This window comes from Zosterops lateralis, assembly GCF_965231275.1.
Source record: "Zosterops lateralis genome assembly, chromosome: 11".
Taxonomy (NCBI): domain Eukaryota; kingdom Metazoa; phylum Chordata; class Aves; order Passeriformes; family Zosteropidae; genus Zosterops; species Zosterops lateralis.
Window position 1 is genome coordinate 4,099,823 of NC_139771.1, and position 16,954 is coordinate 4,116,776.

Below are 16,954 nucleotides of genomic sequence, written 5' to 3' on the forward strand. Positions count from 1 at the left end.
ATGGAACAGGGTCAGCATGGTTCTGTCTAGCATTTGTAAAGAGGGAAGTACGTGAACTATCTGTGCCCTTTATTCAGATCGTTCATTTCACATTTGGAAACTGGCCTTATTTTCAGTAGTCAGCCCAGTACGTAGAAACTGGCTGGTGTAAGTGCTGTGGTTGGGGGTTTTCCTTGGTTTTGGTTCTTGTGTGATTCCAGGTGGGTCTGGGGGAGCGGGGTTTCACTTGCAGTCAGTGCTCAGAGCTGCCATCAGAAGGAGATCTCCGGCAGCGCTCGCGCTGTTTCCATATCACAAACCGGGAGCACAACCCACGGCGCTGGGCTCGGCGTGAGCCTCCTGAGATGAGTGTGTGCAGAGACCTGGGTTAGCTGCCTCTCACCAGTGCAGGGGGCTCCCAGCTGTGGGATACCTCTCCTCCTCTCCTGCCTTTCACTGCTAGCGCTGCTGGGGCAGAGTCAAGTGGTGCTGCCCAACTTCTCAACAGGTAAATCTTGTTCCTTTCTTACTGCGTCATCTGAAATGTGCATGAAGAACCCCTCCGCGAGATGCTGGGGTTTATTGAGGTGTGGGGATTAATGAATTGCAGGTTGGTAATTGAGAAAACCTACTTTGAAGCAGTCTAAGGTACAGAACTTGCTGTCTGGTATGTCCCTGTGCCAAGTTCCACAATGTCAGTCCTTGGCAGGAAGTGCAGAGAGCCATTTCCTGGCTTTGCACAAGTGGACAGTGCTTTGCAGATGTCAGTAGTTGAGCTGTACAAGATATTCTGTAGAGGAAAAAGGCCTGATGCTATCTCAAATTAAGTAACTGTGATTTTTAAATTCTTACTAAACACAGATTTCTACTTTTCCTGTTACTGTACTGTAAATACTGTTGGGTTTTTCTCCACTGATTCAACTCTGCCGTGCTTGAGGTGCTTGCTTTTTGATGGAAGTGTTTGGACAGCGACTTAGGATAAGAGTCCTGTAGAAAACGTTTGGGTCTTTGGACAAATTCCCTGAGGGAGGCTTATAATGTGTAATGCTAGGGAGTCTACCGTCCACACAGGAGTCTCACTGATCTGGCTTGATTTGGGAGAAGTGCTGGAAATGTCCCGAGTATGAATGAAAAGTGTTTCAGACCCCAGGCCTCAAGACTTGGGATCCTGTGTCTGGTACCGGGTTTCCTTGGATAGACACAGTGAGCTGAGCTGTCCCTTCTGCCTGCTGGGGCTTGGGAGTGTGTGGTCAGTGCTGTGTGGCTCCAGAGAATCCAACTCCCACTCAAATGCTCTGTGCCAGGTTCCCAGGGCAGGGAACTCCACCGGACAGCTTTGGGCCAAACTGGTCCCACGAGCCTGCAGCTTCCTGGGGAAAGAGGGTGAGGCTGTGTTCTGCTGCTCAGAAGGATGTAGCTAGTCCTGAGCTGTATTTCTTCAGTTGCCACTGCCTCTCCTTTGTGCTCCCAAACATGACATGGGGGAGGCTGCTGGTGCATTACTCTAATGATGCCTTGCTCTGTTTGTTCTCTGCTGCTATTAGTGTCACTCTGCAAAAACGGGTTCTTAGCGTCACTCTGCAAAAAGGAATTACTTAATCCTCAATTCCTCCACCCCAGGTTGAGGGAAGTGTTAATACTTCAGTGCTATTCCATAATCTTATGGAGAGAAAATGTGAAGCGTAGAAAGATTACATGACTTGTGAAATTTAGAGTTGGGAAGAGATTCCAAATCTCTCTTCTTTTTTGCTGTTTATGTCCCCACAGTGCTTTTCCATGGCTTTCTGGGATCATTAACTGCCTCCTTGGTTTGCCTGCTCTGACCATAAGAAGCCTGGGGCTTTGATAGGGCTTGGAAGCTGGTGACGCTGAGGTAGGATTGAGGTTGAATCCTTCACTGTGGAATTCTGTGGCAGCCTTCACAAAAAGTCCTGTGCATGTGGACACAAGCAGGACCTTAGCCTAGCCAGGATTGCATGTGTGCCTTGACTCATGCACATGCAAATCCTCACTTTTCTGAGGAAGAACTGGAAATACTTTAGGCTAACTACAGCAGAACCATGGTGGTACTTCGGTGACTAGTTGTGGTATGGATTAGGCTGAACAAGGTGCCTCTCAGAGCAATAATTTCTGGACAAAGAGAAGCTGGCAGGCAGTGCATCAAGCACAGCTTATTCAGGAGAGCTCTTGCAGTGCCTTGATGCTGTGCTGATTCTGGGCACTGAGGAGTTGGGAAAGAGGAAACAGCCCGTTCGTGTCCATATCATTGCTGGAAACTCAGTAATCATCAGCCCTTTTCCTGTGTAGCTGTGAATGTCTGTAATGTTAACAAAAGCTCCTGGCCCTGTTTTTTGGCAGATAGATCTTTAGTCCATAAGCTCCTGCCTCTTCTTTGCTGGTTGTGTCAGAACAGGCCCGGGCAGGGTGGCCTTTGCCTGCCTTGCTCAGGCTCTTTGCCCCCAGCCCCAGTGTAGCTCAGCAGTCAGGGAGCTACACACCAGTTTGTGGTGGAGAACTGAGACACACAAGGGCACTTTGATTAGGATCACACAGAGGAGTCTATAAGAGTTGGAAATGTAACTCTATTGAGCTACAAAAATTCTCATTTGGACCTTGAGCAAGTCTTTAGAACTGACGTGAAGCACGGAAGCCCTTGTGGTTCCTGTATCTTTTGTCCTCTGTAAACTTAAATAGTTTCTATCTTCTGACCTGGGTATTTTATCAGTCAGGATAGGCTGGAGGTGGTGGGATAGGTTGCTGGTTGAATCATTTTGGAAGCCAATGCTATTAACATTATGCAAGAACTAAATCTTCCCTGAAGTGGAAAGTTTCCCTGAAGTTGGAAAAACAACTGAAGTGTTGCTTAGCCCATGCTTCTCAGATTCATGTGAAGTAAAGTAAGTCAAGTGAAAATAGTTTTGAGAGTAAGAATCTTACTCAGAGCGTTGAGATCAGATTTGAAAGGGTGTAAATTACAATCAAATTGATCAGGAGATACAATCACATCTAAGAAACAGATGTGCTGGTTCATTCACAAGATAACATGTGTAATCTGGTAGAGTTTAAAAATGGGGGAAAGAGAAATGTTGCTACTGAAGGACTTCATGATGCAAGAACAAGTGACAATAAATTGCTCATTAAAAAAACCAGCCTACCAGGCAAGGAACTAGAAGACTTTTAAGCACAAGATCAAAGCTTTAGACTTAGTCACTCAAAGTAGTCAGGGAACTCACCTAGAGAGGTTAGTTATGATTTTGAGAAGCGATTTATGAGATGGTGGCAGTTACCTTCTGTTGCCACAAACTTGATTTAGTAGCCCGTAAGTTCCTCTTTTAACAGAAAAGTCTGGCAGAAAGGCCACATTTGCCAGAGTGTTACTGCCACTGTACTTTCCCAAGGGAGCTGTTCCAGTGCTTGGCTAGCCTGCCTTTCTGTAGAAGTGTCCATGGGGAACCACAACGAGCTGTGTTACATCTTGATCTACTGCGAGACCTGAAAAGATGTGTGCATTTGATTTCTCGTAATACAAGCACAAATCGTTATTGCTGCAATTATTGGAATGAGAGTTTTCTCCCTGCCTGGTCTTCTTAGTCCTCTTCTTTATATGTTTTGACTAACAAAGTCTTTTATCCTCCTCTGCTTGATGCGGGGCTTCGGCCAAATTTTTCCCTCTGTCTTTTTCCAGAGGGAATAAAGAGTGAACACGTTGATGGCAGTGACGCTCCCCTGGGTTTGCTGTCACACATGACAGCAGCACAATGGCACTGTGCTGCTAAGTGGGAGTTGTGCTTGGGAGATATTTTTTCATGTTATTATAGAGACAGTGATGGAGTTAAGGCTATAATGCAGATCACACTCCTGTTATGCTTTGTAAAAGGCTTTGCAAGCTTTTATTTTGTGAGTGAGCACTGCAGCCAGAGAAGCATTTCTGGCAGTGAATTGCACATGGCTTAGGGGGGTTAGTGTGATGTCTCATACCATGTCTGTCCCAAGGACAAAGCCTAAAATTTGCCCTCTCTGAGGAAACAAACAGGGAGGGGTTCTGCTGTTCAATTTACCTGCCCAAGTCAGCAGCCTCATCCCCAAGGCTTCCTCTGTAGTCTGTGGAAAGGGAAAAGTCCCTCAAGAACACTGTTCAGTACTCTGTGTTAGGCTACTACTGCATTGCCCCCCAGGAGGAGCTTTTCTTTCCTGAGAATTTGTGATGTGAGAAAAACTGGCTTTGTACAACTTAGGACTTAAATCAGGTGTAAAGTACTATGACTGTGAGGATTCTCTGCCCTCTGCCAGGTGCCTGAGAATGCATTTAGGACATGAGGCTTTCTTAAGTGGCATCTCTGCAACACAGAGGACTCAATAGTGCCAAAACCATGCATTCACATCCCTGTGCCATTTGCAAAGCTGTGTATGTGACTGACATCAGGGTAGTCTAAGGCCCACAAACATTTGGATAGGTTTTTCAGATCTTGTGCCCTTGTGGACAGTGTAGGCCTAGGCTTCATCCCTGCTGGATCTAATCCCAGCAGGGAATGCTGACCCTGCAGGACCCTGGAAGGTGTACTTGGTTTTTGGTATACAGTGCAACTCAGTGTTGGTTTGGGGGTTTATATGTATGTGTGGAAAGCTGTTGAGACATTTAAAGTAAAATTGTGGTGGGTGCTTTTGCTTTGTCTGCATCTTCCTTGAGTCATGTAAAGCTGACAAAAGCCCTAAGGGCTGATGCTTGTACAGTTCTGCTTGTGTGTTTTTTTCACACCAGGCTTCGAGAAGGATGTTCCTTCGGTGGGTGATGGGAAGGTGGAAGAGATGTACAAAGCAATCGCTATATCCTGGCAGTCTCTGGCATTTGTCTGCAGTCCTGCCTGTAGAAAACTGGCCAGATATGTTAAAGGTATTGTAGAGTGTATTAGTTTAGCAAGGTTTAGCAAAAAAAAAAAAAAAAAAAAGAAAATTGTGCAAGACTTGACTTCATTTGCATCTGGGGAAAGATGAATTCTGTGCACTGTGGTTGCTCCCACTTGAATAATGACATGCAAAATTTGGATTCCATGCAGGTGTCAGTTACAGTGAACCCTTGAGAAAGGTTGTGTCAGTTAAAGCAATGGCTTTAATGTGTTAGGATATGGAGTGGAGGTTGGAAGTTTCCTTGCTGCATCTGTCAGTGACACTGTCAGATTCAGTGTGTCCAGCCTGTGATGACCAAGCAGAGAATGCAAACTGAGACTGAAAAATAGAATGAAAATGCTTAACTCCACCCTCCCATCAGCACAGCCTTCCCTAGAAAAGCAGCTGTAGTCTCTGCTCAGGGATCTGGCTTGGACAGCACTTTTACACTTGTCCATTCCTATGGTCATATCTGTTCCCTTTCCACTGGTAGCTGAGGGAAGGCTCAGGCTCTGGAGGCTTCAAGCCACCCTTGCAGCACCTTGCGCTGATCCAGGAGCAGATGTGTGTGACATAAGCTGGGACTGGCTTAGACCTGCCTTTGGGAAGAGGCACTAGGGTTTCTCTCCCCCTAGGGCAGTCCAGAGTGTCAGTAACCCCCTCCTGCCTCAGCCAGCTCCAGATGCTTACACCAGCCCATTTGAGCCCCAATTCTGACCAGAAAATGCAGGCTCAAGGAACTATAGCTGGCCAGAGGGCAGAATATTTGTTGTCATCCTCAGTTAAGGTCCTCTCATCTTCAGAACTTGAACATCTGATCAGACTACAAAACTGTCTGTAACAGCACAACTCTTCTCTGAAGGAGACTGCAAGTGTTTCATGCTTATCTCTCAGGGACTTGGTGGCAACTGTGCATGGCTCTGCAAGTAGAAAGAAATCTTTTTTTTTCTGTGACTGCCTCTCCTCCAGATGCAGCCTGAACTCAGAGACCTGAGCTGTAGTCTTTCCATCACCCTCTGATCAGAGGGTTTGATAGAAAAGCTGAGTGTGCAGCAGCACCTGTGAGCTGGGGCCAAACAGTGTGCACAAACAGGCATCCAGGGAGTTCTCTCTGTAGGGCTGCTCATGCACGAACTGGAACTGAGCCCAGCTGCTGCCCTCCAGCATTATTTTGAAGAAAAAAGTCACACTCTTCTATGTGATGTAACTGTGCCCTTAGTACTGCCTTTATTGCCTCAGGTAGAGCCTGCTGGAGGGACCTGGGGACTCAGCAGTGCTCAGGGCTGATGGGGAAAAGAGCTCTTTAAGCTTGCCATTATCTTTCATTTAACAGGTGGAAAAGATGACATAAAACAGGTAAAGTGAAGAGTTACAAAAAACAAAAAAATTCTCAGGTGACGGTTTTTCAGAGAAGGTAGAAATGCATGATTCATCAAGAGACTCCTGCTTTCCCAAGCAGTAAATGATGCTGCTTTCCTAACTGCACTATTCTCAGCTGTGTATTTTGTGATAAGAACTACTGACAAAAGAGAATTTAGCAGCACTGCTGGCCTTTGTCCAGCCGAGCTCAGCCTCTTCATCTCCTCCCGTTTTCTTGAGCTCTCCCTTGTGTGCCAAAAGGAAAGGAAAGCCAAGGTCTGTAGGTGCTGTAAAGTGAACTCAGATCCTTGGCTAGGTTTTGACTTGCACACAAGCAAAACTTCAGTGACCCCCACATCTCCTAATGTGCCTGGGATTCAGGTTTCTGCTGAGGTTCTGGTTGAGGTCTCCCTTCCTCTTCTTGCTTTGGGATGTGAGGGTGTCCAGACTCACAGTCAGACCTCCATCTTCTCTGGCAGGGAAGCCAGAGAAGGAGCCTCAAGCAGAAGCAGGGAAGGTCACTGGTGTCCTGTGTACTCTGAACAGCTCACGATCTTGGTTATTTCTTACTGCAAACAATTTGGCTGAGGGCACATTCCAGCCACAGCAGGCACTAAGCAGAGCTGCCAAACCTGCTGATTCAAACTTCCAGCAGACAAGCTAGTGCTCAAGATCCAACAAAATCCAGGTCTAGGGGTTTGTGTTGTCCTGTAGAAAACAGGACCAAGGGCTGAGTGCACTGAACAGGGTCAGGCCACCTCTCCAGACAGTGCCTGTTCAATCAGTGACTAAGAACAAACATTTAAGGGGCAGCTCCAGAGCCAGACTTCTTAGAGTTTGTACCCTGGGACTTGCTCTCTCAAGCATCCTCATGTAAGGCTCTCTTAGCTGTAGATTTTGATCTCAGGATTAGCATTGCTATTTGACAATACAGGAGCTCCAAAGGAAGCTTTAGTCTTGACTGGTGCATTTATAACTCAGCACCACCACTTTATTTCCCACATCTTTCCTCTTTGTGCAGAGGAAGCCTCCAGAGAGTGGAGCTTAGAGAGCTGCAGACATTGTCTTTTTTAGTTCAGATAAAACAGGGAAAGGTAAATGCAGTTACCAGCATAGTCCATGCCTGGAGCAATTCAGCTCATTTGGCCAAAAGCCTCAGAAAGCTGAGGAATAGGCCAGGTAAAAGAATGGTTCTAGAATACTTGTAGAGCACAGTTATGCTCCCAAATATCTGCTGGGTCCTGAGCTCTTGCAGCTGATAAAAACAATAGCAAGCTGCCCTACCTGATTCTTTCTCATCATTTCAGCCTTGCAGGTAGAGGAGAATCCATAACAAGATAAAGCAAAAAAGAAGAGACAAGTTTTCTGTCCCAGTCCAGGAAAAACAACCTGTTGGATTTTAATCTGCAAACAGTGGAGAGTGCCAGCATGAGCAACGAGGGGCCGGAGAATCCCATTTCATCTACACTGACTGAGGGCCTGAAGAGAAAGAGGGGGAGACCAAAGAAGCAGCCACAGGTGAGGGAACATCATCCCAAGAGGCTGCCTGAGGATGCCATGGCAGGAACCTGATGGGATTTGCAGGCAGCTCTGGAAAACTGCTTGCTAGCAAGAACAGGGGAAGGAGAGGTGTTCCGTGGTAAATGCTGGGGCTACCCAGGACAGCAGCAGGATCTGCACCCTGGGAAATCTCAGCTCCTGGTGTCAGAGGTACCTCTGATGTGACAGGCAGTGACAGTTCAGCCAGGACATGTGTGAAAGGGGCTGACCAGGTCTCTGTTCTAGCCTGGAGACTTTCACATGTCGTCACCTTCTATTTCTGCACCAGTAATTGGATAGAACAGGCAAGGCCCCTTCACCAGAGTTCTTGGAACTTACTCATTTCCCCAGCCCAAAAGACAAAGAGGTAGGAGTATTGCTGATCATCTTCTAATGCACTTCACTCTGCTGGAAAAGCAGAGACAGCCTTAGAGATCAGGGCACACTTAGTGGGGTAAGACAGTCCAAGACCAACCAAAATGAGAGAATGTAACTTGTTTCAGGGATCAACCTACTTAAATGATTTTCTCCTTTTATCCCAGGAGGATGGTGGAAACACAGGTATTATCCCACAGCATGATGTGGAATCTCAGCCAGTGAAGAAACCACGAGGAAGGCCAAAAGGAAGCAAGAAAACAACTGTTCTAACTGGGGGAACGGTAAGAGGAAATAGCTTATTTTCATATCTATTTAATGGAGAAGTGCTGCCAGAGAGACAAGCAGTGATGTTTCCCTTAGCTTAAAGATAGTGAAAGTTGCCCCTAATTCAGCTCAACATTAATTGCTACTGTTGGACAAATCAGTTATTGTGGTTTTAGTCCTAACTCACCTCCCAGCTTTCCTGTGTTGCCACTGTCTGTTCAGCAGTTTCCTCCCAGTGTTTCTCCTCCACCACTGCCAAATAATCACAACCAGTGCAGTCAGGCAGGTGTTTCCTCCTTAACTGTCTTCTATCCCCAGCTTTTGCTTTTTCTGCTACTTGTGAGACAAGACCTTTATACAAAGGTCCCCCTGGCCATGTTGAGTGGTTTAGTCACAATGCCCAGCAGATCTGAGAGCTGACAGTATTTTTCCTCCTTTGTTTTCAATAAAGGCAGAACCTCCTGCTGGGAAAAGGCCAAGAGGGAGGCCTCGCAAGTGGGTGAGTACCCTGTTGAGTCCTTTCCCTCTTCTCCAGTCACACATCCTGGGGAACTTTCAGCTGTGTTTGCCCTTCTCAGACTCCGTATCTGCCACAACATTCTTTCAGCCTTGGTAGCCTGGAAATAATTAGGGAAGCTCTGACTGCCTTCCTGATGGCCTCCAAGATTCAGCTGCTGAAGAATTTGGAGAGCCCAGGGGAGATGCTGTACTTAATTCAAGACAGACTGGACTTCCACAGTATAGCACGTTCTCAGGTTTGGAATGTCAGACCAGAGATTCCATCCTTTCTTACAGAGGGGGGTTGTCTTCCCAGGAGACTTGAAAGACTGAAGCAATTGCTTAGCATGTCAGTTTGTCTCAAAAGAAGAAACTTAAAATTAAGGTAAAGGAGAGTTTTGATGAAGGGAGAAACTTTTGAGTCCTGCCAGCAGGAGACTCTTTTATGCAGCAAACAAAAGATTAGTAAGAATCAGGAGCTAAGAATAAAACATTTCAGGTGTGAAAACAAGACAAAAGCTTTTAACCAATAAGGATACTCAGTCCTGTGAACTATTAATGGTATGTTACCTGTCATTAGGAGTGATTAAAAAAACCCACAAGAACCCCAAACCATTATTTAGTATGCATCACAAAAATTGCTAGATCCAAACCCAAGCTGTGCACTTGCTGCTGGAATCCAGAGGTTTGTTGTGCAGCTGTAGTGGCACAGGAGTGCTCGGGGGGAAAGGAACAATTTTGGTCAGCAGAACCAGAGGGACAGAGCAGCCTGTGAGGACCATGCAGAAGGCTTGGAAGGAAATGTTTGCCAGCGAGGAAGTGCCAGGATATGGGAGAGATCAGAATTGTGACAGTGACCTTGCCATTGCAGGTATTTCCTGGATAGCAGAAAACCTTGCAAACCCTGTGCAGAACTTCCCAGACAAGGGAAGTGTTCCATAAATCTGTTTGTTCTCTGCAGTCCAGGTGCAAAGGTAACAGTCTAGTTCAGCACACTGCTCTTGCTCAAAGCCCATTGCTTTTCCTAAGCCCAGTTATGTTATTTGAATACACTGATTAGGGAACCCTGTGTTACCAGTGCAAACTGGGATCCTCAAACTCTATGGAAAATCATCAGAGGCAGAAGTGGCCATGTCTTACAGAGCAAAACCTTGCCCAGTGAATTCTGCTGGTATCATTTGTGGACTGACAAATCTCAAAGACAAGCAGAAAGACCTAGAGTTTTTAACACTTCAAAATGTCATTTTAACTTTCGTTAGTGAAGTATTCTGATGTTTCAGTTCAGAATTAAACAGCTGAAGATTTTTTGAGGGGCAAAACCAAAGCAGAAGAAAAAGAAGAATCATTTTTGTTTTAACTGCCAATAGACAAAATGTTCAGCTGGTGAAGACTGGGAAATAACCTGAAATACAGAAAATATTCTCAATGAAAAAAGTCTCCACAGCTGCATAATGGGCAGATTTTTTCAAAGTGTTGGGCTGTATCTCATAAGGCTATTAATGGGATGGTTTATTATGGATTCTGACAACTATTCAGAGACTTGTGAAAGTATGTGGACACTACATGCCCTGATGTGTGCTCTTGCCTATGGTTGGATGTAGGAGTTGGTGGGAATGAATGTGCTGTCAGGGCTGCACAGTCTTGTTTAAATAATAATCCATCTACTTTGCATAGTTGCAATTTTGTCTTTCAATACTTGATTTTGCATGGGGGGGCTTATTTATTTTTGGTGTTTTTCTTTGTAGCCTCAAGCAGCAGTCCAAGAAGGAGAGTCTCAGGAAGGAAATCCTCTGGAAAGCAATGACTTGAATTTGAACTCAGCACCAGCCACACAAGGTTTGAAATTAGATAATCATAATTATACGAGACCAAACAGTGGAGCCAAGCTCTGGCAAACCATGCACGAGCCCACAAAGCTCCAGCACTGGCTGCAGTCTTTCTGGTAAATCCTATAAACAGAGAAGCATTTGGAAGGCTTCCGGGCACATTCCTTCTATCTAATTCAGTTGTGACTACTTCAGCAGAAGTGCAGATAGAAAAACAAGAAGGGAAGAAAATCTGTCTGTCTTTCCAAGAAGTCACACGTCTGAGGTTCTGGTCACTGGTACAGGTACAGCTCAGTGAAATTGGCTGGCTGATGTGTAAAAAGTGAAAATAATCTGCTGTTAATGTCTTGCCTTACTTGAAGAACTTTCTGAATTGAAGATCCCTTGGTATTTGGGACATTTTAATACTCTGGGTTAATGCCAGAATGCTTCCAGGATGGTCTTCCTCTCTCCTTCCTGGCTTGTACTCTAACAGAGCTCTCTGACAGTGGCTGACACTGGCAGAGTGCCTCAGCAGCACAGAAAACGATGGCACGGCCAGTTTCTGTAGAAGGCTTCAGTTTATGTAAGCTTCTCTGAGATGAGATGCCAGATAACTGTTATTGTTGTAGGAATGTACAGGTGCACCATCCCAACCTTGCCTGAACCCTGCAAAAATACAAATCTGAGTCTATACCATTCAGGACTGTTTCTGAGGTAGCTTCCAGGAAAATTTGTGTGCATCTGTGTCCTGCCTTCAGTGGGCCTTGTAGAAAGCTCTTCATGAAATGTTTTCCCTGGAGGGAGAAGGGGCCAGGAGCCCAGGGGAGGCAGATGTTGCTTGGTTTGCCATGTGGCAGCAGAGCTATTCCCTCCTGCCATTGGTGTGCAAAGAGACACTGGGCAGCCCAGCCCCGGGTTCTTAGAAAGTCCCTGGAAATGCCACATGATTAAATGCCAGAGGAGTTAACCTCAGTAGCTCAATGCAGTTTCCTCTGGGGCTCCTGCTCCCGTATCATTTCCTGCCACGGCGTCGTGCGCTGACATCAGCGGAGCCACAGGCTCACGGGGGATGAGCTCACCTCCGCCCGGCTCTGGTACAGTTAGACATCGCCCCAAACCACAGCCAGAACGGGACTTTCTTCTTCCTTTCAGTTTGAGTGGGGCCCAGGGCGGTGGCAGGAGGATCTGTGTCCCTGCTGCTGCAGTGAGGTGGCAGCAGATGTGACAGGATCAGCGGATGCTGCGGTCGCCGGGAGATGGCCGTGCAGAACGTGATAGTGCAGCCTCAACTGCTGTGCTTCCCCATGGACAGGGGACTTCTGCTCCTGGGGAGTGTCTGCACTTCTGTGAGGACAGAACATGGCCAGGATTTCAGTGGGGATAGCTGTAGGAAACCAGGCAATCCTCTGGAAAAGTTCTTAAGTGGCTTTTTGCTCAGGAGCTTGAGATGGAGTGGTAATCCTGGCTTAAAACTCCTGACTGGAAAAGGAAAGCACACTGTTCTGGCTTACTGGGAACTGTAGATCCTCAGGATTGTTTGCAGGCACAGTGCAGCTGCAGCAGCTTGCACAGGTAGTTTCTGGATTAACCCATTCTATGGGTCTGGGTTTAACTGGGGTATTATATGTCTTTTTGTGCAAGTTTTTGTGCTACTCCTGCAGGAGACTACTGCTCTGAGACTTGTTAGCAGGAGTCTGTGATCTCATAATGGTATTCTTCTATAGACACAGCCAGAGCTTTGGTCATTGTGGGGTTTGGGGATTTTTTTTTTTCTATCCAGGTGAGGATTTTTGAGGTGCCGCACCAGGGAGGGGATGGGAGGGTACAAGTGCCTGCCCATCCTGCGAGTTGTTCACTGCACAACTCTGAGTGGAAAAGAGATCTGCCCTGGGCTTCATGTCTGCCGCATTCTGATGAATTGCTGACATAAACACAGACTGTCTCTCAGTCTGTTATGGAGAAAATCAAGATATATGCAGAGCTGAATTAGAAATATGCAAGATTTGCAAGCCTCCAGTGGGGCATTTAAAGCCAGGTGGTCTTTTTTCCTATGGCCTTTGCCTGGGGGTCTAGCTCTAGGTTTCCCAAGGCAGTGGCTATGGGGCACTCCAGGTTATCCAAGAGCAGGCAGGAGTTTGTTAATGGATCAGACTCTTATCCATTGGTGGATTGTGTTGCTACCTGTAGATGCTGCCAATCACAACTCCAGCATTGAATTTCTGTTTTTCTGGGTCAAGAAGTACTTGGGTTTTTTTTCTGTGAGTACAATTACTGAAGGATTGATGAATCTCATTTCATAGGGCTCCTAAGCCACAGTGGCAGGTGTGGTTTGTCCAAATAACTGTTCTTGGCTAATGGACTGTAGGTGTGAGGAGGAAGAAGTTTGCTTTATGGTAAAATTTCCAAGAGCCAGTGCAAAGCCCAGAAGGAGCCTTGGGATCTTGCTCCTTTTTGTCTGTCTTGCCATCCCTGCATTCTTTTTAATACAAATTTTGTCTCACTTTGTTTCCTCTGCTGCCCCAATGGTCACCTGGGCTCTCCTGAAAGCCAGGGGTGAGGCAGAGATCACAGCAAGCCTGTGTAGCCAGAAACATTCCCCACTCACACCATTTCCAGACATTCTGCACATCTACTCCCTGGTGTTTAATATTGGCTAGGGTACTTCAGGTATGTGGTGTCTCATAAGGATTTGAGGAAATACATAATTGCTGTCAGCAGAGGTGGTTGATGAGTGTTTGCAGAGCAGAAACCAGACAATTTGACACTGCCTTGTCACTCCTGGGCCCTCAGTAACCTCATGTTGAGCCCTGCTGCCAGAGAAGCCATTTGTGTCAGGAGCTTCATTTAGCCATGGGAATGTTGTTGTGAAGACCTTTGGTTGTTGGGGAGTGGATCCTTGTACTGGCTCTGTAAGGGGTACTGGGCAGCAGGGCTCCTGACCCAAAGCTCTAACCCTCTCTCTCCTGTGATCTTTCCTTTAGGCATCACTGGAAAAGACGGTTCCAGGTCTGGCAAAACCACTGGTCTTAGGAGAGGTCTGAGTAACAACCCTACTGCAGATCAGTAATGTCCCACCTGTTCATGACTTGCTGAAGCCAGAGGACTGGAAATCAAACAGGACTTTTAATGTTGTATTTCAGATTCTTAATTTGTGATAATGTTAGCCAAGCTCTCTCCTGTTGCCCGTGGACTTGCTTACCACAAACATCCAAACAAGGACTTAGGGGAAGAAATGGCAAATGCCTTATTGGAGAGATGCCTTTTACAGTTCATAGTATATCTTTTGTGAGTGTAATAATTTCTCTTTAAAATAATTGGATAATCTGGTGCCTTGCCCTGCCACAGAGAGCAGTGTTTCCACAGAAGTTGACTTAGCAATACAGATACAGGAAAGGAAATCAACTTACACAGCTAATGGCTGAGCTTGTCTGCCATATCACCTCTGGCAGACTGATGGAACAGTGCCATGAGTTATATTTTGTTGTATTGCCCATAGGGACTGCAACTGAAAAACAGCCTTTGAGTCCTTTGACTATTTCAGAAAGAAAAACCTTCATGGCAGTTCCAGCTTGCACTGTGCTGCTGTTCCAGTGCCCAGTAACTTGCATGCTTTAGGGGAAAGTTTGCACCCTGATGTCTTAAGGATTGATTCTGAAATTTTTATGTTGACATGATCAGCTCAGGGTCTTCTCCTATAACTTCTTCTGGCCTGGTGGCTCTCCCCCTGAGTCTGATAGCAGCTCCAAGTGCTTACAAGCTTAGTCACAGCCACTGGATTTCATCCCTTCAAAGGAGTGTCTGTAAAGAACCAGTTATACAAAAGTTGCTTCCTTGCAGAGCCTCGGGATTCAATTTAAATTAGTTTAAATTCAGTCCCTACCATGCGTGTGTGGGGTCCTCTAGTGTCACAACTATGCAAATAAAAGCTGCTGATAGTTTAGTCTTGGGGAACAAGCAGTAACCAGTTGGTTTGAGATTGTTGCTGGCTGCTCTCAGTTTCACACTGTTTGCAGATTTGTGCTTTTGGTGTCAGAGCTGAACTTGTTAAATTCTGAGGAATTGAGAGTATTTCCAATATCCAGTTGCAAATAGTGAAATCCCAGTGCTATTTTCCATCTCCTGGATGTTCTGCCTGCCTGTTAAAGGGACAAAGTGGGTATTTCAATTATCTCTGACAGGATGTAAAATAGGCTAGCTTTACATTGTTAAATATTTAAACAGAACATAATTGGCTTTAAATTTATGGTGGTGCAGAGCAGAAACCCATGAAATGGCTGTATGTATTGAACTCATTTATTATCTTTTCATCAGAGTTCTGTTCCCTTGGCAAGTATTTATTTAACACAAGAAAATGTATGCAGAATTAAGAAGGGCTGATTGGAGAGATAATGGGGGGAAAGTGGGTTTTTTTTTTCCTTTTGGATAATTTTGTCCAATCCACCCAGATTAGTACTGATGATTCCATTAATTCTGCTTAGTAGTGATGAGAGTCCCAGTCCTGATTCTCTGTGGTGTCTGGTTTGCCCTAAGGGTACTCTGTGTGTATGGAGCTTGGTGGTCTCAGCAGAAAACTGCACCACAGATAATCTTTGTGCCTCCACTACCAGACAGCAGAGAAATCAAGGACTAAATGGATTAGATCACAGGGACTGACCTAAATCCTGTGCTATAGGATGAGTTGTGCTGCCAGATACAAGGAGGAGTTTGACCCCCAGCCCTGCTGTGGGGGTAACTCCAGGTGGAACATGACAGAATTGCATCTGTACTGTTGATGGTTACATGAGAAGGTGCAGCTGGTGCTCCCCTGAATTCTGCTGCTCTTCAGTGCACACACAAGTTCAGCTGCAGTTCATGTCTGTGTTCAAAGGCCACTCCAGTAGCAAACCAAAATATTTTACCAACTTCTGTGCCTGATTCTCAGTAGAACTGGCAGGTTCAATACTCTGTTTGCACAGCTTTACTGCCTGTTTAATTAACCCCTGCTACCTGACAGCAAGAGCTGTTGCAGTGTGAGACTGGAAGTTCAGCTTCTAAATGGATTAGGGATTACATCTGTAAGAGACTCAGGCTTTTCCTGTGACATCAGTCCTTTCTCAGGTGGTGGCATGGAATAGAGGTGCAAACTGCATTGGCTAGATAGTAAATCCATCTGCTTTAGGTTAGCAGTATTTCTCTGGGAAGTGCATGCAATGTACTTCTCTTAAAATTAAAAAAAAAACCAACAAAAAATCTAGTCTTTGCTACCTCTTACCACTCTGCTGAAAAACCACAGTAGAGAACTTGTTTCCATAAAAATGCAGGTGTGGGAAGAGAACAGACAGAATTCCAGCTCTTCTGTGAGTAGGTGAAACCCTAATCCATAACTTTCAGCTTCCATGTTTACACAGAGAATCAGAATGAAAGTTAATGGCTGTGAAAGGTGGGCAGAATTCCAGATATCTTCAGGGACCTGGGATCTCACACTGGATCACTTGGATTGTCTTTTCTGAAATTATAAATGTTTTTATTTCCCATACAGTTAATTACCTTTTCTGTGTAAACAAACCTACCTCTAAGCAAGTGCATGTCAAGTGTTTTTAAGCTCAGGTAGTTTTGGTCTGACTTGGCCAAAAATAAGAGGTCATTACAGTTGGTTAAACCACAGGAGGTGAGCAAGGCTTGTTGTCTAGCAAAGTTTGGAAGTTTCCCATAAATGGTTTTGGTGAAGGCATAGAGAGTGTTGGTAACTTGCAAATTAGCCTTGAAGTTTGTTTTAAATAAAGGTTTTAAACAAAAGCCCCTCAGCTCCTGCTTTGCCTCCTCCTTGTGCAACACTCTCAGCACACATACACACACCGCTGGACAAGGTGGGTGTCTCTTGACCTGGAGTTTTGGGGATTATAAACAAAAACTTGGTTGTTTGGGAGCTGCCCCAGATGGATGTGAAAACAAGAAATGATGAGCAGGAGGAATCACACATGGAGAAAACCAGACAGGCTCTTAAGCCCAAGTGTGGGTGCCTAATTCCATCCTTTTGTGTGTCTTGGAGGCTTGATTGGAACACAACCAGTTCTGCTTCACATGTACACCCAGAAGTCTCCACAGTTGAGTCTGCTCTCCCCTGCACTGTTCTCTGGGCTATACAGCTATTTAGCTTTTCATACAATTAATTCTCTGCCTGTGCATTGTCTCCTCAGTTCATATCGCAGTTTTCCTAACTAGTCCCGAGTTTTGGGGCTGTGGGCCAGATGAGGCAGCAGCAAATC

General features: G+C 45.6%; 1 protein-coding gene across 2 annotated transcripts; it reads left to right on the forward strand.

The window, feature by feature from the left end:
- The first annotated feature begins 241 nt into the window (after window positions 1-241).
- On the forward strand, window positions 242-16,486 carry LOC310913852 (uncharacterized protein). 2 transcript variants are annotated; one of them, XM_083869642.1, is made up of 7 exons: window positions 242-487; window positions 1,747-1,852; window positions 7,530-7,740; window positions 8,304-8,420; window positions 8,855-8,902; window positions 10,647-10,737; window positions 13,691-16,486. In XM_083869642.1, exons 3-7 carry the CDS (start codon window positions 7,651-7,653, stop codon window positions 13,774-13,776), a joined length of 432 nt encoding a protein of 143 aa, XP_083725768.1. In that variant the 5' UTR covers window positions 242-487; window positions 1,747-1,852; window positions 7,530-7,650; the 3' UTR covers window positions 13,777-16,486. The 2 variants fall into 2 exon arrangements, with proteins under 2 accessions (XP_083725768.1, XP_083725769.1); XM_083869643.1 differs by lacking the exon at window positions 1,747-1,852.
- The last annotated feature ends 468 nt before the right edge of the window (window positions 16,487-16,954 follow it).

Excerpts from the sequence above, each read along its gene's own strand:
- LOC310913852 (XM_083869642.1), top strand. The coding sequence starts at position 7,651 with ATGAGCAACGAGGGGCCGGAGAATCCCATTTCATCTACACTGACTGAG. Across the intron at positions 8,421-8,854 it reads CTGTTCTAACTGGGGGAACG|GCAGAACCTCCTGCTGGGAA; the intron begins GTAAGAGGAAAT and ends TTTTCAATAAAG. Across the intron at positions 8,903-10,646 it reads GAGGGAGGCCTCGCAAGTGG|CCTCAAGCAGCAGTCCAAGA; the intron begins GTGAGTACCCTG and ends TTTTCTTTGTAG.